The sequence below is a fragment of the Saccoglossus kowalevskii genome, chromosome 17 (assembly GCF_978046115.1).
Source record: "Saccoglossus kowalevskii chromosome 17, keSacKowa6.1, whole genome shotgun sequence".
NCBI classification, from domain to species: domain Eukaryota; kingdom Metazoa; phylum Hemichordata; class Enteropneusta; family Harrimaniidae; genus Saccoglossus; species Saccoglossus kowalevskii.
Window position 1 is genome coordinate 8,064,590 of NC_140657.1, and position 27,964 is coordinate 8,092,553.

Here is a 27,964-nt window from a genome sequence, read left to right on the forward strand (position 1 = left end):
ATTTGTAGCAATGTGACATGGCATGTATAGACTTTTTGTCCAAATTTTTCTGCACTTTTTTTCTTATATTCTTCAATATTTCTGGAAATGAATCCTAATTTTGGAGCTAACAGAACAAATTTGAGTTAATTTTCAGTTTTTACTCCAAAAATTTGGCTATTTTTGTCCCAATCTTCTGAAGGAAAGTTCAAACTATGAATGGGACTATTTTATGATGAAAAGAGGTGGTAAAAAGAAATATGAAAAAAAATGTACTACAATAAATAAAAGAAAACAAATAAAGCTTAGAAAGAACTCCCATGTGCTAGGGGGTATTGGAGACATGAAGTACATACTTCCTGGAACATCTATGTACCAAGTTTTCTTGAGGTATCAGTCGAACAGACACACACACACGATAACCATCAAGACTACCAATACACAAAAGTCAAAAAGTCTCCAAACCAGGCAACACATACATTAGGGGTGTAGCAGTATGTGCTGTAAACACAAAGATGTGCAGATTCAATTTCTCTTCATTTGAAAAATGCACACTCTACCAATCATGCTAGTTTAACCTGACCAATGTAGTCGGGTATCAGGGTTTAGATACATCTGTGAGACAAGAGTAATTTCAGTTTAACCCTTATCTGGTCAAGTCAATGTTAAAATAGGGCTTGCAGGATGAAGACACAATCAAAGGGTCCCACTGCTATAAATGACCAAACAAAAACCAATTTGCATACAATGTTTTATTCATAACGATCCCTTCACCCATTCATAACCACCAACACAGCTTCATAAATATGAATAATAAAGCTTTATCTAAATATATATTTTATCTTTTCTGAAAATATTTTATTCCTCATTATTTCCTCAGAGTTTCCTTACAGTTTTAGCGTAGACGAGAATTAAAAATAGAATTAATATAACACAAACAGTTGCTACAACAACATGTTTTGAATCATATTTTTGATATAATTTTTACATCACAAAACATTTGTATTAATACCTGCACAACATGAATACATAAATAATTTCTGGAAAAAAAAATGTTATTCAATTCTGGCAGACCTGGATTGAAAAACAAAAATGTTTCAGTAGAAAAAAACAAATTATCCTGGCTAGCAGACTTGTAGAATTTGTTTCCTCAGAAAAAATTGAATTATCTGGATAGTGAACACCTTGTACATGCAGTTGAAAAATAGATAAATTATTTGTTGAAATTTACAAATTTTGTGAAGTATCTATAATAAAAATATATTGCACAAACCACACCGATATAACCATCTCAGTAGTGAGATAAAATAAAACAAAACAAACCATATATAGTATTACATCCGTTAACATTGTTAATATGTAAAAATAAGACTTAATTAAATTTTGGCAGATTTACAAAACTGAAGTAAGTGTGACCTCTATTGACAAAAAAACAAAGTAATGAACAGCATACAACTATAGATGGCGCACTTACACTGTGTGATATGTTTCATTGCCAGAATTGTTCATGATTTTTTCTTAAGAACTATAGAAAAGTTACTGTAAAACTTCTGCCTAAAGTACTACAGTAAGATTTCATGGCTACAAAATTTTGAATTTCTTTCCCTGATACTTGCCGAACGAGGTAAAATGGAATAATGTAACTAGAAATTATAAACTATTCTAGATTCTATGTGGGTTTTCAACACCTTGCGCACCACACCATGGTACTAGGCACAGTACTAGTAATATATCGTGACAGTCAGCTATTGTTTGTAGCTAAATGAAAACTTGCAATTGATATTAAGATATTACTAGCATCATAGCTAGGCATTGGAAGCAGCATATAAACAAGTGGAACACCACCACATTGATATCAAAGACAATCACTGAATAAATGTAATTCCTTAAAATTTGCATATTTTGTCACCTGATTAATTAGTATGTTCCTGATAGGTAAAATATAAGTGTGAATAGTATTAATGTGTAATTACAGGTTTTTAAAAAAATTTCTAAAGTATAAAGTTTTTAATACAACAACGTAGGAGCGACACAGGCATGCATTAAAGTAACAGCCTTATTTTCTAATTAAAATGAAAGCTTTTAATCAAAATGCTCAACTTAGAGTCGGTGGTAGTTGTCAAACAGCTCACACTTAAAGCGAGAGGGTCGTCACCTGTGCACATATGGGAATTGAGTTCCAAGCGATGATAACACACGCTAAAAACGCAAAGGCTCACAGGTAGAGGCTTGTTTGTAAACAATGACACGCAATGGCCATCTGAAACATGCGCAGGTGATGACTCCCCCGGTTTAATTTCTACTATAAATACAATGTAATTGACAGCACAATGTTTGGGACCCATATCGAATATGCCCCCCCGCCCCCAAGTAGTGATGACTCTGTAAAATGTTTCTGACATGCAAACAAAATTTAAGTGCATGTTTCACATTCACTTGCTAGTGATTTCTAGCCTATTCACTCAATATAAAGTAGTTCCTTAGTGATGACCTTGTCTGACTTTTACAATCATTAACATTAATGGGTCACATTTTTTTACATGCATGAGAAGTCTAAATTATTTATTAGTTTCCTGCTCCTTTCAAAAGGAAGTCACAAAGGCCAATTAGAATTAAATCTGTGTTTGCTGGCTCGCTGTAACGGTAGTGTGGTTTATGTGATCCATCCTATAGTATATCACTGCAACCTATCAGCTCTATTCTGAGTTTTTCCTGGCTTGTATTTGCATATCTGGCCCTGTAATGTGTGTAATTTTGAATGGAGTAACTCAAAAGAAAACAAAAATTAAACAATTTTTTGACATCCAAATAGTCACCAGAAACTGAACGCTTCAAAAATTGTTTTCAGAAACATAATATATAAAAAAACACAATCGTGTTAACTAATGGAATAATATGAATGGCAATCACAATTTTGAAAGAGAAAATTGCAGAATGTTGTAGCAGTGAATATTTTTGTATTAAACATTAAGTGATGTTTTAAATCTATTGATTTAAGTTGTCTAGGTCCTGTTTACATGTACATATCTAGCTGTCTAGGTGTTGTTTGCATGTACATACATACATGTATCCAGTTCCAGTTGTCTAGGTGTTGTTTGCATGTACATATCTAGCTGTCTAGGTGTTGTTTGCATGTACATATTTAGCTGTCTAGGTGTTGTTTGCATGTACATATCTAGCTGTCTAGGTGTTATTTGCATGTACATACATGTATGCAGTTGTCTAGGTGTTGTTTGCATGTACATATCTAGCTGTCTAGGTGTTGTTTACATGTACATATCTAGCTGTTGTTTGCATGTACATACATGTATCCAGTTGTCTAGGTGTTGTTTGCATGTACATATTTAGTTGTCTAGGTGTTGTTTACATGTACATACATGTATCCAGTTGTCTAGGTGTTGTTTACATGTACATATCTAGCTGTTGTTTGCATGTATCCAGTTGTCTAGGTGTTGTTTGCATGTACATATTTAGCTGTCTAGGTGTTGTTTACATGTACATATCTAGCTGTTATTTGCATGTACATATTTAGCTGTCTAGGTGTTGTTTACATGTACATATCTAGCTGTCTAGGTGTTATTTGCATGTACATATCTAGCTGTCTAGGTGTTGTTTACATGTACATACATGTATCCAGTTGTCTAGGTGTTGTTTACATGTACATATCTAGCTGTTGTTTGCATGTACATACATGTATCCAGTTGTTTAGGTGTTGTTTGCATGTACATATCTAGCTGTCTAGGTGTTGTTTGCATGTACATATCTAGCTGTCTAGGTGTTGTTTGCATGTACATATCTAGCTGTCTAGGTGTTGTTTACATGTACATACATGTATCCAGTTGTCTAGGTGTTGTTTGCATGTACATATTTAGCTGTCTAGGTGTTGTTTACATGTACATACATGTATCCAGTTGTCTAGGTGTTGTTTACATGTACATATCTAGCTGTTGTTTGCATGTACATACATGTATCCAGTTGTCTAGGTGTTGTTTGCATGTACATATTTAGCTGTCTAGGTGCTGTTTGCATGTACATACATGTATCCAGTTGTCTAGGTGTTGTTTGCATGTACATATCTAGCTGTCTAGGTGTTGTTTACATGTACATACATGTATCCAGTTGTCTAGGTCCTGTTTACATGTGCATATCCAGTTGTCTAGGTCCTGTTTACATGTGTGTATCCAGTTGTCTAGGTGTTGTTTACATGTACATATCTAGCTGTCTAGGTGTTGTTTGCATGTACATATCTAGCTGTCTAGGTGTTGTTTACATGTACATATCTAGCTGTCTAGGTGTTGTTTGCATGTACACATCTAGCTGTCTAGGTGTTGTTTGCATGTACATATCTAGCTGTCTAGGTGTTGTTTACATGTACATATCTAGCTGTCTAGGTGTTGTTTGCATGTACATATCTAGCTGTCTAGGTGTTGTTTACATGTACATATCTAGCTGTTGTTTGCATGTACATACATGTATCCAGTTGTCTAGGTGTTGTTTGCATGTACATATTTAGTTGTCTAGGTGTTGTTTACATGTACATACATGTATCCAGTTGTCTAGGTGTTGTTTACATGTACATATCTAGCTGTCTAGGTGTTGTTTACATGTACATATGTGCATATTTCCCTTTTGTATATTATTTTGGTATCACAAAGGTCATTTTGGGTCGGTACAAAGAAAATATCAAAACTGTAGCTGATATTGACTCCTTCACTGTCTACAGTATGTTTTAATATTACTAACAGCCAATATACAAAAATCTTTGTTTAAAAGCTAATATATACACTATTAATAAGTAACCACCTTATTAATGTTTCAATTTAAAAATGGGTCATTATTGTTTTAATTTCAAACTCTATCTACTTATATCAATATATGCGTTTATTTTCATATTTGTATAGAAATTACATTCAGAAATGTTAGTATAGTATGTTTAGTTGCATAACAGATGCAAAATGTGTTTACTATTTATTATAATTGTACAAAGGATGTTGTTTTTACTATTTTAGCCAATATGAGGATTCCAGCGGTAGATCCAAGCATATGCACACAATTGTGTGATTGTCAGATTTAATAAAAACCAAACCGAACAAGCTTCTAATTTCAGGAGCAAATAAGTGCCATTCTCGTAAAATGTATCGGAGATGGAATGTTTGAATTTGCATTTTTTACAGTTAAGATATAAAAAAAATATGGATTATACTTTCATTCTAGGTCCATAGACCCTGAGTCTATGCTAGGTCTTAACTATTGTTATTAGTACGCACATCGTAAAATTAACTATTTTGATGGCATCTCTCTCTCTGCTGCATGGGCTACTTATTATACCTGAAAACTTTGTGCATACAAATTTCCACTCAAAGTAGAAAAAATGAAAGGATAGCACGTACATGGCTGACCAACTGATAAGTTTAAACTCGTTTAAAAGAATAATACAAATTAGTAATATTGGTTTGTATTAGTGGTGTTTAGTATTTTGATTAGTTGCTATGTGACATTGTCGTAAGTGTCAGAAATGAGGTGATGACACTTTTTGCCGTTTTCAATCCTCTACCGTGTTATTTTACCATGGAACGTGACTCTAGACCATTGCCGATCCAATAAACCTTCGCGTTACGTCACATGAAATTTCACTGAAAAAATAGGCAGGAAAATTCTGGCAATGATCAAATTTAAATAATTGTAAATATTCAGTGAATCTATAATGAGATATGACCGATACACTCAATTTCATGAAGGCATAAATAGCTTTTATGAAAATTTATAAAATATTTCAAGGCTTCACTGGCGATGGCTATAATTACCCATGATTCCTTGTGGTTTTCGGTTCAATCATTGGACAATTTACTGCCATGTAAGCGTAAGATATTATATAGAGATGATATGTATCTGCTAAATCGTGATTGGTCAATTTTTTTTCAATTGTCATTTGAAATATATAAATATTTCCCATATTAAACATTCATGAAACAAAATATTTCTTAACAAAAAGTGGTTTACAATATTCTGATAAGAATTCATTTTTCTGGGTTATTGAAGGAGACATTGCTTGGACCTATATAAATGTAGATTGTGAAAAACAAACCTGAAACCACAAAATGATGCTCAATAATATCAATGAATACATGGAATGTTTTTATTCCCAGCTACTATTAATTCTCCAGACCTTGCATCTGCTTACGTACTTTCAAGTATTCATTGCTGTCTTGTACACGAGGCAGTCTGCGTACACGCGGTCTACGTTGCGGTGGCCAGACAATGCCGGCATTAAGGTGACACTCGCACAGATCGAGCAGAGATACCACCTTTTCCTGCAGAGTGATGCCGCGAAATTTGCGGTAGGCGATAACAGAGAAGGCTTCAACAAATCCATCAAAGCAGAGTCCTGATATTCCATCAGGGTTCATGGCATTCCATTTCCTAACCATGTCTATAAATAGAATGTCTACAGAAGCAGTGCTTAATCCAAACGTACACAGTTTACATCTCCTGCAAATAAAAGTGCAATCATGGTTGTAAAAATAACTTTTATTTAATTAACAATGAGGAGATATAAATTTAAGCTCTATGAAGTTTATTGAAACTTTGAGGTTTGAAAACTAGACAACCATTTGAGTTTCCTCTTCAGATTAAAAACACACACCTGAGTTTATCACTTTCTGATCCCCCACACCCCTGTCCTGACAGCATACAGATTTGCAATCGCTTACATCGTGACTCATACTAGTGTCAGGCTACGTGACAAGTAAAAATCCTCAAAGCTAGAGAAAGTTTGAGACTTAGTAATTAGTTTTGCATCTAGCTGCGCAATACATTGTTTGAGATGAATTCTATAAATATAAATATAAATAAAATTAATAAATTATCTTATTTAAAACTTGTTAAACAAAATGACTGACATTCAGTCATCTTCTATCTGATAGTACTTGTCCATATTGAGAGATATTGCTCCGGAAAATAATTAATTAAAACAAAATGGCCATCGGGCAACCATTTTTTTTATCGGATAGTCAAACCAATACAACTAATGACATAATTTATAATGAATATATAAAATTTGAACATAATCAGTCAATGCATGTAAGAACCGCATTCATTAAAACAAAATGGCCACCAATCAGCTATTTTGAATCTGATTTGAAAAACAAAATCAAGTGTATCAGGAACCCATAATGCCTGATGTATGTACCAAATTTGAACAAAATCCATCCATAAAAGACCAAGATATGGTTCTAGAATGCCAGAAATGCTTAATTTTTTGATGATTTTTTAGCACAAAAATGCCTACCATTCGGCCATTTTTAATTGGATCATTAAATCAATACATCTGTATATCTATGTCATGATGTATAATGACTATATAAAATTTAAACATAATCAGTCAAAACATTGCAGAGATAGCACTAGAAACGCATTCATTAAAACAAAATGGCTGCCAGTCAGTCAATTTGATGCGATTTGAAAAACAAAATGACAGGCGCATCATCGTCCTATAATGTCAAATGTATGTACCAAGTTTGAACAAAATCCATCTGTAAACAGCCGAGATCCGGTTCCGAAATGCTTGAATTCATAGCTATTCCAGTAACTCAACTTTTCATAAATGAACCATTTTAAAAGTTTTGTGTGCACCTTCTTGATACATCATAGTGAAGAGTGGTCCAGACTCAGTATGAGTACTGTAAAACCATTTATTTTCACTATTTTGTTATCTTGAGCATATTCACCGTGTTTTAATTTGACAAATTTGTTAGAAAAACAATGAGTTTTATTGTTATTTTACATATTCAACTTTTCATAAATGAACCATTTAATGAGTTTTATTGTTATTTTACATATTTAGCATATTTTACTTATCAGCGAAAATTACAAAATGTACAAGCACATCAGAGTACTCCTGGTTCCTAGAAAACTTTTTCTCGCTGGATCTACGCTTCACTTGAAATGTATGCATCATGTAAGTGTAAGTGCTTTTGATACTTTCAGATCTGCCACGTTATGAAGTTTGGAGGATTTTTTATTTTGTGTGCCAGAATACATACTTTTATAATGATATAACTCACACACGATAAACATAGCGAGAAAATAGACCCCTCGTATCAGAATTCCTGATATTCTCATATTAACCCTTTAAGATATTTTCCCTGTCCAAAACTCAGAGAATTTTTTTTCACATTTTGTGATCAAAAAGTTCTTTTCATCAACATATTTTGTGGAAGGAGCAGACTTTACAAAATCGTTTTGTTGATAGTGCCAAAAGTTGACAATGGCACTCACAAAGGTAACCTCAAATTACAAACCTTGTAAATGTTCTGAAACCTGTCGCTCCCATTCTCAATCCTCCTCGTACTCCCAAGAAGTGATTAAAAAGAAACGCGATCCTCTCCAGGATCCTCACAAATTCGTATTGTTCTCCATATTTGGCAGGGAATAACTCTTCCAGACAGGATTCCTTTTGTTTCCGATGCCTCGGTGATTTATTTTCATCTAAATCCAGTTGTGACACTTCAACTGTGATTTCATCGGGGTCAGTACTGTTTGGTCTTGCTGATATAGAGGCACTCCTAAATAATCAGAGACAACAAAACAAAATATAGTATTTACAAAACAAAAAGTTTGAATCAATGAAACAACAACCAACGATGGTAAATGAATTTTTCTTTTTTCGATTTTAATATCCACAAATATAGTGTCCTCTTAGTCGATATATGATGCATCACTGCAGAGATTTGTTGTGACGCACAAAACTATGCTATTAACCTGGTAGGAAGTCATTAATTAATTACATTAATTAAATATTAATTAATCAATTAATTAAATTAAGTCAATATGGGAAATTTGAAGACGCACTGTGCGACGACCACCACCCTTTAATATAGAAATATTAGAATTTGTAATTTGGATAACTGATATTTAAACAAAATAATTGTAAAAACATAGGAAGTCTGCTACTAAAAGAGTTTACTTTTTCAAATTAGTTTGATGACACTCCGTGCTTTAGTTGATGACACTCCGTGCTTTAGTTGATGACACTCCGTGCTTTAGTTGATGACACTCCGTGTTGTATGTAGGAACCCATAGAAATTTTCAGCGCTGCCAAATTTTATGATTTTCTCAGATTTGTGAAAATTTGTTTCTTCAATAATTAAAGCAGTTTAGAGTAGTTACCGGGACATGGACTTGTTAATCTTAGACTTAGTCAGTACAGAAGTAATAATTATAGCTAATGATTGAATGAAATAAACTACCAGTGAATCTCAATGAGTGAATTATTGAACATTGTGGTTTCAACACCAAATTCAATCAAGGTAAACCCAAAGATATAGATCATCAAGATTTCATAAAAAATATGTGAATATATAAAAAATAATATTGACTATTTGATGTATTTTTGCTGTTTTTCTATTACTGAATTTTGTTTACATACATATTTCAATGTTTTTTTTATTATTATTATTTGTTCTGTATTGTGAAGTCATTGGACTATGTTAGGACCCACTGTGAAATCAGACCTGGCCAGAATGTGCTGTTCTTGTTTTGAATACTGTTAAAACACTTCATTTTAACTGAATCAATGAAATTAGCGAAAAATAAATTCCAAGCAAAAGTATTTTACAGTTTAATAAATAAATAAAATAAATATTTTCCAACAGTGTATGATATTATTAACAAAGAGTTTCTGCACTTACTTTGTAGTAATTCTTCTCACTGGTTTAACTAGTCGCAAAGTATCTTTGACGAGTGGTATCTTGATCTCTTCATCTACTGGACTGATCAAGTTCTCGTATACACCGGGAGCAACTTCGTGATCGTAGTCTAATCTGTAGCTCGGATTAGCATTGATCTCCAGTAGATATGGCTTTAAATCTGAGCTTAATAATATATCTAAACCTAAAATCTGAATAACAGAAATGATATGATATTATTATAAATATGTTTTTTTAAATTTTTATTTTAAAATTCGATTTGATTTGAAAACTTAATCAAGCTGAGAGATCCTAATTTCAGCTAATTTCTATCTGGTTCATTTGAGAAACCAATAACAGTTTTCAATATGAAAAGCTTATAATATTAATAATAAAAGCATTCTTGTGTTTACATAATATGTTTTTATTTTATGTTAAAATGTTATGATACATGTATCCACATGCAAACACATGTTCGGATTTTGTGAGAACAAGCAATTGTTGTTTACACATACTATATGTAGCATGGACCGACAGTTTCTGGAAATGAACCCTAATTTTTGAGCCAACAGACAAAATTTAAGTAAATTTTCAGTTTTTACTAAAAAATTTGGCTATTTTTGCCCCAATCTTCTGAATGAAAATGCAGACTATAAACAGGACTATTTTGTGAATTTGTGATGAAAAGGGGGAACTGGTGGTGAAACGATTAAATAATTAGTTGAAATGCAATATTTAGCAATTTAATTATTTAACGACAGATAGCCGAAATGATGGGCAAAAAAAAGTGTCAACTCACTGGTTTAATATTACAATTTAATTAATGTGAATAAGATTTGTGAAAAAGTTTTCCCCCTTACAATTAGTAATTTATGAATGAACCCTTGAAAAAAACAAAACAAATAAAGACAAAATATGTCATTAAGTTTTGTCTTTAAATAAAGAAATAAAAGGTAGTAAATTTGAATTTTAATACCTGAAAACACGATGGCATTGACTTTCCTGACGACAGCTCTGCATGCATTTGTACCTTCAACTCTGGTATTAACGCAAGGATTGTTTTACAGATGACCTTCTCAATATCTTTACATAACTGGGAAATATCGACTCCTTTCTCCTGGAGCAAAGCCCACATACTGGTCATGGTTCGTTTGCTACCTTTGGCAACGTTATCAGCATGAATGAAATTATCGCTATGTTTGTTCAAACTATAGTTCGTTAAATGCATATACGTATGATGTAAATTCTTCATGGACGGAGCTTGGTATTGTTCAGTACAGAACCTGGCCATTCCCTCTTTGCATAGGTAGAATTTCAATGGATCTAGACTCGTCAGCACCACATAGATTCTCAAATCAAATTTCTTGCGCTCCACTAGCAATGGATTTGAGATATATTCCTGTACGACTGCCGAACGAACCATCCCAATTGATGTAATCGACTGAGGATTGTTTAGTAAATAGATTCCTTCTCCTTGTGCCCCGTCATCTGGTTTGACGATGAAAAAACGTTTCTGTTTCGGGGTTTCTTTGGCCATGCTCGCAACTTCTGCTGCAAAGTGGTGGTACTGGTCGGGTAGAATCCATGATCGAGGATAAAAATCATACTCATCAGGAAACAGATTTCTCATTTGACCCATGATTCTCGTTAATGATACTTTTCGAACAATTTCCACCATTCCTAAGATTGAAAAAAAATTGAAAAACGTACATTATCTTGTGATAAGTAATAAGATGCAAAGTCATTTCAACTCATGACTTTTTGGGAGATTTTGTGTACCATTGAAGTACAGCATATATTTGTACAATACATCACTGATCCAAAGCTTCGTCCACATACGATGAATCGGCATACGGGCAATCTTGTAGTTGCGAAAAATGTTGTCAATTTATTTGAGTCACAGAAAATACCTAGTGCATATCAATGTTATGTTTCATAAGTTTTCGACTCCCGTGTGCAAAGCACAAAAGGGAGTCCTTGCAGTTACCCTGTCTGTATGTCTGTATGTATGTATGTAACTTATTTTGTTCCACCGTTATCTCAAGAACCACTAATCAAATTTTGGTGAAACCTGGTACATAGATGCTCTGAACTAGTGCGCAGATTTGATTAGTTTTGGGTAAAAATCTATGAATATTAATTATCTAATTTGAATGATAATTAACTGTTTTCAAGCTGTTCCATGACTGTTCCACTGATATTTGAAGAACCACTCACTGGATTTCAATGAAACTTGGCACATGGATGCTCTGAACTAATGTGCAGATTTGATTAGTTTTGGGTAAAAATCTGTTAATATTATTAATAACCTAATTTACATAATGATTAATCAATTTTCGGCTTTTCCACTGATATCTCAAGTACTAGTCATAACATTTCAATAAAACTTGGTACATAGATGTCATATGACACTGCACAGACCTGGTAGTGTTTAGGGTAATATCAGTACATATTAATTACCTAATTTGCATAATTAATTAAATTTCAGCTTTTGATATTTCGAGTAGTAATGATCACATTTCAATGAAACTTGGTACATAGTTACTTGAGGACTGTGCAGAGACCTAATTAGTTTTTGGGTAAATATTTGTGCATATTAATCACCTTATTAGCATAATTAGTTAATTTTCAGCTTTTCACCTGATATCTCAAGTACTAATCATCTAATCATCACATTTCAATGAGACTTGCTACATTTTCTAGGACTATGCAGAGACCTGATTAATTTTGGGATAAATAATTGTGCCTATTAATTACCTAATTTGCATAATTAGTTAATTTTTTGCTGTTCTATGGCTGTTGCACTGATGTCTACAAACCACTCATTGGATTTCAATGAAACTTTTAAAGAGTACCCATCACATTTCAATGAACCTAGGACTATACACCATATTAGTTTTTGGTAAATATGTATATTTTTAATCAATTAATTAACATAATTAATACTGATATCTCAAGTATTGATCATCACATTTGAATAAAACTTGGTACATAAATGCTCTAGGACAATAGACAGTCTGATTAATTTTGGGTAAAAATCTGTTCATATTAACTCTCTAATTAGCATAATAATTAATATTTTTTGGGTTCTAATCACATTTCAATGAAACTTGGTACATTGTGCAGACCTTATTAGTTTTACACTTAAATCTGTTCATATCAGTTACCTGATTTACATAATTGGTTTTCAGCTATTCCATCAATATCTCAAGTACAAGTAATTTTGAATTCATTTTTAATGTGTCTTCAATACTCTCAGGACACAGGAGTTCTTTCTAAGCTTTCTTTGATCTGATTTAAAATTCATTTTCGGAATGTTTCAGTCTTACCAGTCACCTGAATCAAATTAAGTTTTCCAAAATCGCTGATGCCTATTCATGAACATAATGTAAAATTGAGAAGATAGTGTGAATCAGTAAACTTTGTTTCACTGAATGGTGGAAATGCATGATTTTGAATCCTAATAAAAAACCAAAATGTCATTCACAAATGTATACACCAGGATTGAATACTACGTTGTCATTGTCATACCAAGATCATTTTTAAGGTTTAAAATGAATGGCATCTGGCTACTGTAAAATACTTTATTTTAGGTGGAATTAATTTTCACTGAAAAGACTTTCTGGTTGTTTTGTATGGAATTTATTTTCACTGATTTCACTGATCAAATATAGGAACAACTGTATATCCGCTGGATTCTATTTTCACTGGATCATTCCCGCAGTGAAAATTAATTCCAATAGAAAATAAAGTATTCTACAGTATCTTTAATTGGATAATAAAACAAAGGCATGTGCATACATGTGACATGATGTATGAAGTTTGTGTGAAAGTTCAAGGCATTCAAGGGACAGGCTCCGAAATAGCATTCAGTAAAATAAAACAACCATCACTAGGCCATTTTGAATCCAATATGCAAAATAAAGATCATCAAGATTCCATGTGCCATTGTGAATACGTACATGACAGATTTGTTATGATTAAAAGGTACTGCCATATGTCCAGCTTAAATCAGCCGCGATGCGATCGCTATGAAAACAGCCACGATGCGATTGCTATGAAAATCAGCCACGATATATAATATATAATATATATATAATAAGTTAATATTTCTAGAGATTTTGACTTTTGCCAGATGCATTTTCCAACTTTTTCCTTGAAGGTTTGTACACCGACAATGTTTACTTGTTTGGCAACTTTGTTGTTTCTGTGGTAGTTTTGAATGAACATCGGATACCCACATGAAAGAAAACGTTCATTTCTATTTCTGGTTCTGATTGCCAGATGATGATTGGTATATAAGGCAAATATATTGAAAATATACACAAGTTGATGCCTAGACAACTGTGACCTCTCATGCATCACTAGTAATGTCTCAGAGGAATCTTTTGCAGCATGCATCCCACAAGAATATGTTAAAGTATATTGTATATCTCAAGATCTTCCATAAGTGTGCAACTTCATTGAATTATTCATGTGATTAAAAAGTTAATAACTAAAAACAAACGTGGCATGCATTATATGAAAGTCAATGCCACATTGCTAGTCTGTCTATTACTATTCATAGTTTTAAACAAGCTAAATGCACGCATGTCTGAGATACACGTGTGGATGTACATATAAGCATAGCAGCCAAATTTTCGGAAGAATTGTTATTAAACGTAGACTGCATGTCCCAAGTAGGTGTAATAAATACTGAAGAGTTCACATGAATTTGAAGTTCATTAAGTAAACATCCACAAGAATTGGACTTGCATGATAATGGCAACTATTTAGTAGATTTGTAACAATGTACACTGTGCTGTGCTGGTACTTATACCTTGTAGCAAATTAAGAGATAATACATGACAACAATCAGTCATGACTACATACAATGTGTATTACTAGTATTCAGGAGTAATTCCCAGCAATCACTGCTATTGTTGATATATAACAATGCAACTTATCCCCTAAAGTAGTAATTCCAATCAATAACCTCACTTACGTTCTGATACAACAGAGTGTCCATAATAAGAACCTTTGTGTTTACCATAGCAACCGAGAGACATGTCTCGAGGCAGTTTTTTATGTTCGAGGGTGAGGGTATGTGCATGCTCAATAAACTACATGACGTGACATACAAGCTGTCACGATAATTATCTATCAAACAAAGTTAACCTCATGCTTTAATTTATTTCAGAAACATAAACATTATGATGAATAGTCGTTAGAGTAATGAACTCAAAATCAATTGACCACATGACCAACAATATTTGATTTGGTGTCAATATTGGTATTGTATTAATTATCCATAAAATAAGTTTAATTAATTGCCAATACATAAACATCACAGTGAATAGCTGTTATAATAATGGACTCAAAATTAATTGACCACATGACCACCAATATTTGATTTTGGTGTCAATATTGGTATTGTATTAATTATCCATAAAATAAGTTTAATTAATTGCCAATACATAAACATCACAGTGAATAGCTGTTATAATAATGGACTCAAAATTAATTGACTACATGACCACCAATATTTTATTTTGGTGTCAATTCTGTTCGTTGTCTTAAATTCCTTTTCAACCAAGATGTCTGCATTGCTACTGAACAATGCATTATTTACGGCCGAGTGCCTTTGTGTTATTTTTAATGGTGTCTGTACCTGTCTGCATATGCAGTTCACACCTATAGTTGTTTTTATTCCTGATAGAACTAACCACAATGCTTTCTCGTTCAGCACACCCTATTCAAAAATTTCATGTTTTGTTAACAATACATTGACTTGCCTGACAAATACCGGTAGTCAAATTATTATTGCTGTAGGGCGTAACCTGGTTTCTAACATATTTCATTTCAAAATGCTTTCGGCTTGTATCTTAATATATTTGGATTGGTGCCAAGGAGTTGAACAACAGTCCTTGCCTTACAGTGAAATAAATCGAACTGTATTTCTTGGTGAACTTGATTCCAGTAAAAGTCTTTCTATTTGTCACATTGATTTGAATAATTGGGTCAAAAAAAAGTTGAAATCTTGCTAGATGATTCTTTGCAAGTGTTGTAGTGTTTCTTTCATTCCTCAAGGTAAAGTATTTGTCATAATTAAAGCTGAAATTAACGTTGAACCATCAATCTGAATTACATATTCCAAGTTTAAGCAAGATGATTGTTATGAACAATATTTATCGACTGGCATAAATACTAAATAAAAAATAAGTTTAACCAAATTCAGGATGATTGGTATAAGAAACAGGCAGATACAGAGGCCCCAAAACAACATTACAAGATCTAATTTGTCTACATTGTAATACGCATAAAGTAGAAAATGAAGAAGATTTACTCAAAGTTTGTTCAAAATACATGACATTATGACAAGATTTGTTCTCACATATGATACTCCCAAAAGAAATTAAAACAAATATTGACAAATTTCAATTTTTAATGAAAATAACACAAAAAAACAATTAAGCATGTCGCACATTTCATCTTCATGGCATTCCAACAACACAAAAAAAACACTTGATTTTAACTTCTTTTAAAAATCTTCTTACTAACTTGATATATTATATTTGCATTGATATGCTATATACTGAAAGAAATATCAATTTCCAAAGATGCAATAAACAAAATAAGAAAATTATTTATGGCAATGTTACTGACTTAAAATATTATAAGTTTTTATGAAAAGTCAGCTTGGGAGCTAGGTTACGACCAAACTGTACAATAATATACTCAAGTTTGATAGTCTTGGAATTAAAATTACTCAAATTATTGCACATGTATCAGTAATCATCACTGACAGACAAAGATCCCTCATATCTCACCTTTAATTTTAACATTATGAGCAAGACATTGAGCAAAACAATAATTGGTTTGAAGAGATTATTTTTATGGTAAATCAATTTTGATGTTAACTCCTTAAATGTAGTGTTGTACTACACATTGGCAACCATTTCAAAATTTTAACTGGTAATTTCTGGCATTTTGCAAAGATTATAAGGCGGTAGTCGACACGCCGCGTCCTGTTCGATATGGGACTTATAGCGACGTATACAACACGTGTACAATACATTGTTTATTTACATGAAATTCGAACACGCGCTGTGTGAGGATCACCGCATTTTAAGTTGAATAAATATATCAATGGCATCCATTTTTCTTCAGGTCTTTTGAAAATATAGTTACTGGTATACACACCAAATGTGATACCAATCTTTAAAACTTTGAAAAATCATCACTATAACTTTTTGGTAATGTTATTATCAGATGCATCCAAGTGTTGCAGTGTTCTCACCGGGGTCTAACTCTTGTAATGTTATGATCAGATGCATTCAAGTGTTGCAGTGTTCTCACCGGGGTCTAACTCTGGTAATGTTATGATCAGATGCATCCAAGTATTGCAGTGTTCTCACCGGGGTCTAACTCTGGTAATGTTATGATCAGATGCATTCAAGTGTTGCAGTGTTCTCACCGGGGTCTAACTCTGGTAATGTTATGATCAGATGCATTCAAGTGTTGCAGTGTTCTCACTGGGGTCTAACTCTGGTAATGTTATGATCAGATGCATCCAAGTGTTGCAGTGTTCTCACCGGGGTCTAACTCTGGTAATGTTATGATCAGATGCATCCAAGTATTGCAGTGTTCTCACCGGGGTCTAACTCTGGTAATGTTATGATCAGATGCATCCAATTATTGCAGTGTTCTCACCAGGGTCTAACTCTGGTAATGTTATGATCAGATGCATCCAAGTATTGCAGTGTTCTCACCGGGGTCTAACTCAGGTAATGTTATGATCAGATGCATCCAAGTATTGCAGTGTTCTCACCGGGGTCTAACTCTGGTAATGTTATGATCAGATGCATCCAAGTGTTGCAGTGTTCTCACTGGGGTCTAACTCTGGTAATGTTATGATCAACTGCATCCAAGTATTGCAGCGTTCTCACCGGGGTCTAACTCTGGTAATGTTATGATCAGATGCATCCAAGTATTGCAGTGTTCTCACCGGGGTCTAACTCTGGTAATGTTATGATCAGATGCATCCAAGTATTGCAGTGTTCTCACCGGGGTCTAACTCTGGTAATGTTATGATCAGATGCATCCAAGTATTGCAGTGTTCTCACCGGGGTCTAACTCAGATAATGTTATGATCAGATGCATCCAAGTGTTGCAGTGTTCTCACCGGGGTCTAACTCTGGTAATGTTATGATCAGATGCATTCAAGTGTTGCAGTGTTCTCACTGGGGTCTAACTCTGGTAATGTTATGATCAGATGCATCCAAGTGTTGCAGTGTTCTCACCGGGGTCTAACTCTGGTAATGTTATGATCAGATGCATCCAAGTATTGCAGTGTTCTCACCGGGGTCTAACTCTGGTAATGTTATGATCAGATGCATCCAATTATTGCAGTGTTCTCACCAGGGTCTAACTCTGGTAATGTTATGATCAGATGCATCCAAGTATTGCAGTGTTCTCACCGGGGTCTAACTCTGGTAATGTTATGATCAGATGCATCCAAGTATTGCAGTGTTCTCACCGGGGTCTAACTCTGGTAATGTTATGATCAGATGCATCCAAGTGTTGCAGTGTTCTCACTGGGGTCTAACTCTGGTAATGTTATGATCAACTGCATCCAAGTATTGCAGCGTTCTCACCGGGGTCTAACTCTGGTAATGTTATGATCAGATGCATCCAAGTATTGCAGTGTTCTCACCGGGGTCTAACTCTGGTAATGTTATGATCAGATGCATCCAAGTATTGCAGTGTTCTCACCGGGGTCTAACTCTGGTATTGTTAAGATCAGATGCATCCAAGTATTGCAGTGTTCTCACCGGGGTCTAACTCTGATAATGTTATGATCAGATGCATCCAAGTGTTGCAGTGTTCTCACTGGGGTCTAACTCTGGTAATGTTATGATCAGATGCATCCAAGTGTTGCAGTGTTCTCACTGGGGTCTAACTCTGGTAATGTTATGATCAGATGCATCCAAGTGTTGCAGTGTTCTCACTGGGGTCTAACTCTGGTAATGTTATGATCAGATGCATCCAAGTGTTGCAGTGTTCTCACTGGGGTCTAACTCTGGTAATGTTATGATCAGATGCATCCAAGTATTGCAGTGTTCTCACTGGGGTCTAACTCTGGTAATGTTATGATCAGATGCATCCAAGTATTGCAGTGTTCTCACTGGGGTCTAACTCTGGTAATGTTATGATCAGATGCATCCAAGTGTTGCAGTGTTCTCACTGGGGTCTAACTCTGGTAATGTTATGATCAGATGCATCCAAGTATTGCAGTGTTCTCACCGGGGTCTAACTCTGGTAATGTTATGATCAGATGCATCCAAGTGTTGCAGTGTTCTCACTGGGGTCTAACTCTGGTAATGTTATGATCAGATGCATCCAAGTATTGCAGTGTTCTCACTGGGGTCTAACTCTGGTAATGTTATGATCAGATGCATCCAAGTGTTGCAGTGTTCTCACTGGGGTCTAACTCTGGTAATGTTATGTGTATATAGTAAGACCCAGAAAAACATATACATGTTAATTTGCATATCAGTTAAAATCTCATTTTTCAGATTAATAAATAAAATATATGCTCACATTGATTTCAAAAATCAAATTGACCTCCAACTTTTTTTAAAATATATTCTTACCTGGGAATTTATTAACTTTGGCATTATATAATCCAGGTTCATCTGAATCATGGAAATATGCTGAATGCCAATAGATATCACAACCAGACTTGCGTCCATATGGAACCTGCAAATCATAAGTAGTAAAGTTTCATACAAGTAATAATATAAAGAATATTATGTTTTTGGAAGACTAAGTATGTTACTAGGAGAGTTAGTTTAAAATCTATTGCTGAGTCGGCAAACGAGCAATGCATGGTGTCTTAGCAGTGATCAAAATTGGTGACTGTCTTGGACAACCACTTTTGTCATTTGGGCAACCAAATATAAAAACTGATTGACAACTACGATAACTATGAACATAAGCACAAAAATTACAATTTGACAAATATTATCACAGTACAATTACATTTTTGCTGAAAAAATCCTAAAAATACAATTTCTCCATTTTTTTGAGAAGTTGTTGGAACCAAGATTCTAGCATAACTAACTGACATTGTAAAATATGAAGATTGACTTTGGTATTCAAAGGGATGAAAACTGTATTATTTGTTCATGTGAATAATCCCTGACCGTCGGTCTCAAATTGAGTGCAAGAATTGTTTTCTAGTCACATAGTTTGTCAGATATGTACCTTCACAGCAACAATCAAAATATACTGCCTACTATTTCACCTATGCAGTGATACCAATGGCTATTAATGTCAGCTTGCCTTAAAGATCATGACATCTCAGCCTTGCTTCATTCCTCTGTCGTTGTGATTTACAACAAATAGTATACAGTCTATGGTCACTATTTTTGATAATGCCTATAGTGTCACTTGCTTTTAAAACTCATTTATGGCTTACATGTAGAATAAGTATATTTTAGATCAAATATTGAATGTTTTATGAACTTCAAATGATGATCAATAAAAAATAATTGAGGAATGCATTGGTAGGTGATTGAAAGAAAACTGCAATGACTCATGGGTAATAGACGTTATGAAATAATCTTTGGATTCAAATGAAGCACAAGGGTTTCCAGGATGAATGGTTAGTGGGTATCGATGGTTAGTGGATATAACCTACTATTTCCACTAGGTGAAATATAATGGGTACATATAATCCTACTATTTCCACTAGGTGAAATATAATGGGTACATATAAACCTACTATTTCCACTAGGTGAAATATAATGGGTACATATAAACCTACTATTTCCACTAGGTGAAATATAATGGGTACATATAGACCTACTATTTCCACTGGGTGAAATATAATGGGTACATATAAACCTACTATCTCCACTAGGTGAAAAATAATGGGTACATATAAATCTACTATTTCCACTAGGTGAAATATAATGGGTACATATAAACCTACTATTTCCACTAGGTGAAAAATAATGGGTACATATAAATCTACTATTTCCACTAGGTGAAATATAATGGGTACATGTAAACCTACTATTTCCACTAGGTGAAATATAATGGGTACATGTAAACCTACTATTTCCACTAGGTGAAATATAATGGGTACATATAATCCTACTATTTCCACTAGGTGAAATATAATGGGTACATGTAAACCTACTATTTCCACTAGGTGAAATATAATGGGTACATGTAAACCTACTATTTCCACTAGGTGAAATATAATGGGTACATATAAACCTACTATTTCCACTAGGTGAAAAATAATGGGTACATATAAACCTACTATTTCCACTAGGTGAAATATAATGGGTACATATAAACCTACTATTTCCACTAGGTGAAAAATAATGGGTACATATAAACCTACTATTTCCACTAGGTGAAATATAATGGGTACATGTAAACCTACTATTTCCACTAGGTGAAATATAATGGGTACATATAAACCTACTATCTCCACTAGGTGAAATATAATGGGTACATATAAACCTACTATTTCCACTAGGTGAAATATAATGGGTACATATAAACATACTATTTCCACTAGGTGAAATATAATGGGTACATGTAAACCTACTATTTCCACTAGGTGAAATATAATGGGTACATATAAACCTACTATTTCCACTAGGTGAAATATAATGAGTACATATAAACCTACTATTTCCCCCTAGGTGAAATATAATGGGTACATATGAACCTACTATTTCAACTAGGTGAAATATAATGGGTACATATAAACCTACTATTTCCACTAGGTGAAATATAATGGGTACATATAAACCTACTATTTCCACTAGGTGAAATATAATGGGTACATATGAACCTACTATTTCAACTAGGTGAAATATAATGGGTACATATAAACCTACTATTTCCACTAGGTGAAATATAATGGGTACATATAAACCTACTATTTCCACTAGGTGAAATATAATGGGTACATATGAACCTACTATTTCAACTAGGTGAAATATAATGGGTACATATAAACCTACTATTTCCACTAGGTGAAATATAATGGGTACATATAAACATACTATTTCCACTAGGTGAAATATAATGGGTACATATAACCCCTCCCCTATGAAATAATGGGTATATTTGGGCACTTAGAGACGTACAAACCCCCAACTCACCAAATAAAATTGAAATATGAAGGTACATACTGTAAATACATTTAATTATTCAGTGCGTTTTATTTTTGCTGATAAGGGAATTCTTGAAAATTGATAGGTAAAATAACAATTAAGCTTTTTTTTTGGAACAAATTCATGAAATTAAAACCTAGTGAATACACGCTCAAAACATCAGTGAAAATAAATAGTTTTACAATAAATACCATTTTCCTGGGTAAACAACTGAGCACATAGTGTGTGTAATAATACATATAAACCTACATTATTACTATGATCCCAGGTAAAATATTGGACACATACACTTTTTGTATATGTACCAAATTATATTTGTAGTTATAATCCTGGCAAAATATTTTGCACAAATATATACCTCAAATATGAATATTTGATATGGAATAGTAAGATATTGACCTTACAGGTTGTTACAAGGTTAAACTAACAGGTGTAAATGTAGTAGACTGTAAACAGATTGTAATGTTCTGAGTGGTTTATGTGTGCTTAAGATGCTTCATTAACTATAGATTGAACTTTGACCTGCACGGTTACCAAGCTAAAAAAAACTATTATTTTTCAGATGACTTTATACAGATCAACGTGAACAAATTACATTGGGAGACAGACATAGGGGAGTGAAAATTTAAAGGGCGTAAAGGGGAGGGGGGGATAATGATTGGTGACAGGAATGTAGATTGGCGGTGGGGGGGTGTGTTAGGTTGGTGTTCTTAGTACATCCATGGTGAAGAGGAACAGATTATGCATCTCTCTAACCAAATATGACAACCCCTTCAATTTTGTTCATTAAATCACACCAAAGAAAAGTCTCTATTCTGACCTTCTGCATCTTTTTTTTTTTGGGGGGGGGGGGGGTCACTCCACTTCTAAAATACCAGGCTGGCTTTGTCACCATAGTTACAGTTGCTGTGTTTGTCAAGTGAATTCTGCAGCACATTGATTTCCACTTAAGTCAAATTAAATGAGCCAGAAATGCATTAAAAGTATACCAAAAGTTACTCAATTTTTTTTTTTTAAATTTGAATCTTGAATCTCAGAGAAATTACAAGATGCATATTTTGTGAGAATGACTATTTTTTTTCCTCTTTGCTATTTCAGTCAACATAAACACATTTTTGAACCATTACTTCGATAATAACTTCTGTAAGGTATATGATACAAACTGCTGGTGTATCAAGGACGCAGACATCAATGCTGGTGAGCCAAGAATCTATTTTGATCAGTTGAATATGTTCTTTTGTTCAGTTTTACTTCTAAGACCCTAAATTGCTTGCAATACACTTGTCCAATCTGATATGATACCACTTGCATTGACAGTCACATCTCTATTGCTTTAGGATAAAAGGTCATTGTAGCATAAGGTCAAAATGCCACAATGCCTATGGACAAAAAGTCACCATTGTTGGGAGACAAAAGAAACTTTTATTTTGCGTTGAAAAAAAATGTCCAAAATTTCAGGAGGGTGTACATTTAACTGTGGGTTATGTAGAAAGCAACCTTTAAGCAACTCAGTCTCCATTGAATGCAATCAATTCAGTTATCTCACAGATACCCTTCACAATATTCAAACTATGGTTGTTAGGTGTAGTGTTTGCTATTAAAACAAAGCTAGTAACTTGGCCAAACACTTGACAAATTATTTGTGGGAGGACATTTTGAAGACCACTAAACACTCATTTGTTGCCAATACAGATGTTCAATATTCCATAATCGGTGAGCGGTTGCAAAGAAAAAAATTTGCAAAACTATGTCAGAGTGATTCCCCTGAATAAATTTCACTGAAAAATATTCCATTTAGCAAAATGCTGTTTTCCTATTTTCGCTCTCACTGACTTGAACTAATTCAGTACTATGTAGGAGTCATTTGCAATCCCCTCCTTTCCCTGCTCAAGACATTGCGGAAATAAAACAGCCACACAATCCTCAAGACTTCGCAGGAATAGAACAGCCACAAAAAACAATACAATAATTTACATCTAGCACAAAAATCAAATATATCGTTCCAACTTGTTCTAATGTTTGAATTTCCCTTTGGTAAACTACACTGAATGCATTCTAAGTTTTTGACGTCACATTCAAAAACTTTGCTTTGTTTTCATTAGTTGCATCAGTACCTTAGCATGTGATGGAAACCTTGCTACTGCATCAGCATTTTTTTTTTGGCAGTTACCTCTCATTTATCTAATACTATAAGTGGTGAAAAGATGTATAATAAAAAGGTTATCACACAAATACTGCAAAGTACGCAGTCAGGCACTATGTGTTTGCAGGGCCCTCCATTATAGTATAGTATAGTATAGTATATTTTATTTGGCACGAAATAATGCATTGAATTACATTATCTATGGTCAATAAACATACAACAACAAGTAACAAACATCAATAACAAATAAAATAATAAGTAAGCAAAGAAATATAAAATATCAGTAGTACATGTAATAAGAAACAAAAATAAAATTTAGATATTGTTAGACATTATAATTTGATGAACAAATTTTTCGAGACTGTTAACAATGAAACTATCATTTGAGGTAAATAATTTTTTAAGTAAGTTATCCTTGGATAATTCTTGAATTTTTTCATCATAAACTGAAACCATATTTAGAAATTGTATACGACTATTCTTAATTTCAATATTTTCACAGTCCATGAATGCATGAGTTTCACTGCCCCTAGATCACATAGTGTACAAATTCTTTCTTCTGGAGGTATTCCTTGATATCTCAACTTTTCAATTGGAAGTGAATGAGCTGAAATTCTAAACCTAGTTAAGCTGGTTTGATGTATTATATGTTAATCAATATACAATGTACCACATTGCCAAATGTCAGTTTTTTTCATGCTGTCTTTGTGTGAAAACCTCATATTCTGGTTTCCTGCTTATAAATAGCAATAAATTCTATTTCAATGTCCATGAGGAATTTGGACATGTAGCAATTTCAGTTCATGAAGGCCTGATGTTGTATTTAAAGAGCGGTACTCGTTGTGCCACACATGTATATTTATGCAGTCTCATCAAGTAACCTAAAATTTGCATAATAACAAACCTTAAACTCATTCTCCACTGTATTGCACAGAATTGCATAAATTTTCCCTCCTATGCCGGAAAATATTTCTGATTACATTCTTTATCTGTCTGGCATGATTAAGAAAAAGGCTTTGTAAATTACTATAAGCCATTTTGTTATCTAGAACTTAAATAAAGCTACATGTATTTACTGGAGTTAGCAAGGATATGTCCAACCAACGAACATATTCAGAGTTACATATATAATATACTGTAACACCATTTATTTTCACTGGCATTTTTATTATTTTGATGATTTTAGCATATTCACTGGGTTTTAAGTTAATTTGGCAGAGAACAAATGATTTCTATTGTTATTTTACATGCTCACAGGATTTTTTTTTAGCGAATTTCACTTACTAACGAACATAGTGCAATTAAAAACTAGTGAATAATTAATTTGTTACAGTAATTGAAGATATGTTGCTAACTGGGCCCTACTTTGGAAATCCACTGATTAAACGAACATTTATTTTGATTAATATCAATAGTTTAATCATTCAAACTATAAGGCTATATCAAATGCACTTTCAACATATCACTTTAAAATATTAATGACATTAATCACGCTAAGTTAATTTTTTTTGTTGGCGCCAATGTATAAACCGATTAAATAAACGGCATTTGTCATTTGTATCCGTAAGAATATAAACTGCGATTATTAGTGGAAATCAAACGAATTAAACCGGAAATCAGAGGAAATAAATGCCTTTGGCGATTGATTTGTAGTACGCACCTCTTTCCAGCTCCATCCTAACTCTTTCAAAGCAAGACGTACGACTTCCAGTGACGATTTGGCTTTACACGTATCGACAGTGATCGGATTCTTTGGCCTCCGTCGTCTTCTCGATCTATGCGGGCTATGCATACACCGGTCGCCGCCGCCGTCGTCGGGTGTGTGTGATTTCGGAGTTTTCGACCGCCGTGGAATGATCGGTTCTAGTTTCCCACCAGCTTTCATAGCAAACGTGGCGTTCATCTTTCTTCCTTCGATGTTGACTCGCTGATCCGCGTGTCATTTCTTTGATTTTTGAAGATTAATAGCACCAATTTCCATTAACCGTGGTGCTGCAGACGAGAAACCGCCATGTTGTTTTGTCAACAGTGTTTAGACTTGTCCACTCTGTCAAGGGGAGGGGAGGGATAACCGCCATAAAATACAAGATTTTTCTAAATTTACGCGTTAATTGACCAATTTTTTTAATTATTGTGTATTAAACTTGTCCAAAATTACAATAATTTGACGTTATTGACATTTATATTACCGACGCAGAACATTTTACATAAGATTTAATTTTCGTTTCTCTCACAAAGTGAAATAAGTAATGTGTAAAATCACTGTAAAACGCGCATCGCTCATGAGCCCAGGTAACCCTGCAAGAGTAGGCAAATCGTTTCGTCCGTTCCATATCCCGGCGACAAAAAAACTAAACAAAACAACAGGTTATTTCTGAACAGATTGACTTCTGGTGAGTCAGAAGATCAAATATCTGTTCGGAGCTGAGTGGTAACAATAAATATTTGCCCGCCATGAATGGAGGGAGAAAGTGGAATTGTTGACAATGTAATTAGTGCAGTTCAGTCGGTCAGTGTTTGTTTGTTTGGTTTTCCCCTGAGGGCAACATTGTACTGGTTAATTATGGCACCTTACAACACCATATTTACTATAAATTAGTGACGCGTAACACATTCATTAAATAAAATGTCCCGAATTGACCTTCACCTACCTATCTGGAGTGTCGTGGTTATTCCGCCCTATAGCCAATCTGGATGTAACCGTTGCCATGGGGATATCCCGATTAAAATACTCGGAGTGTCGTCAACTGAGACCATTGATCAATGATAATACGGGGCATGGTGACATTGTCAATTGACAAAACTACAAAATCCACCACAAATTCAGTAATTTTATTTTAACTTGCACCACTACAAAATATGCTGACAAAATTTCATTGATATCGAGTTGTTATTCAAGAATACGTCGTATTGAAGAGAAAGTCATTTGTCGTCGGTATAATCCACAGGACAACAACACAGGACCGCAAAGTAGCCCAATTTGCAGGTCAGTTATGTCAGACGAGAAAGCACGTCTTTATTTCTTCTCGTGTTTAGTTCTCGTACTCGGGACTCCGACGGCGCAATGTGTCATAGAGCGCCTCCATAGTCTGAACACATGTGATATTTTGTTTTTAATCAGAGCGCCTTGGAACATTCATGCTATTGCTTTGCCTATCATGAAATGAAATGTATAAGAACGAAAAGGCATCCCAGCCAGCAATATTGCAATTTATCATATATGTGTGAAAATGTTTTCAACTGATTATTATTGTTATAGGAGTGAAAATATCACGCGTTATTGCAGAGTTCCAAATGAAAATGCCAGTCATGTGATTGGCGTTATTTTATGATATTTTCACACTTTGGCCAGCACTACTTTTACGTTTGACATGAAAACAGCTGGGAATTCATTGAGGACGAAACTTATCAAACATGTGCAAGTATTTCAGATGTTTTTCCATAAAAACTATGTATTTCCGTGTAATTTATGCGAGTGCGTCGATGTCGGCTAAGTAGAAAAACTATTCCTTGTGGCTTTCTCTGAAAGGCAATAGCAATGGAGGCCGAGCAAAGTCGAGGTTTTGTTTTCATTGTCCCGGGGTCCGGTGAAAGGCTCTACTTTTCCCTCTTCAATTCCCATCCCTATTTCCAACACGACAGTGCCACATGATACCAAATCACTCTGGCACATTAAAAGGTATAGCGGAAGGTTGATAATTTATGTGGAAAGTCTGATTTGCGGAAAGTTGATTAAGTGATGTGAAGAGTCGACAAATTTGTCTACAAAAAGTTGGTTATGTCCAGTACAAAGTCTGCAAAAATACGTGCAAAGATGGCAAAGAAAAGTCTACAAACTTACGTGGAATATCTGTAAAGTTTCGTACAAAAAATGGAAATTTACATGAAAATTTGCGGTAACGTTAAGTTTACAAAATATAGTGCAAAGTCTGCTAAAGTTACATTACTAGTCTGTAAGGTTGTAAAGCTTGCAA

General features: G+C 34.0%; 1 protein-coding gene across 1 annotated transcript; it reads right to left on the minus strand.

The window, feature by feature from the left end:
• Positions 1 to 713: 713 nt before the first annotated feature.
• Positions 714 to 26,005, minus strand: LOC102809318 (tubulin polyglutamylase TTLL11-like). Its single transcript, XM_085492534.1, has 6 exons — positions 25,651 to 26,005; positions 19,301 to 19,406; positions 10,642 to 11,345; positions 9,669 to 9,877; positions 8,280 to 8,543; positions 714 to 6,468 (listed from the first exon to the last, which is right to left on the minus strand). The coding sequence occupies exons 1-6, from the start codon at positions 25,891 to 25,893 to the stop codon at positions 6,132 to 6,134; spliced, it is 1,863 nt and encodes a 620-aa protein (XP_085348660.1). The 5' UTR covers positions 25,894 to 26,005; the 3' UTR covers positions 714 to 6,131.
• Between the last annotated feature and the right edge of the window lie 1,959 nt (positions 26,006 to 27,964).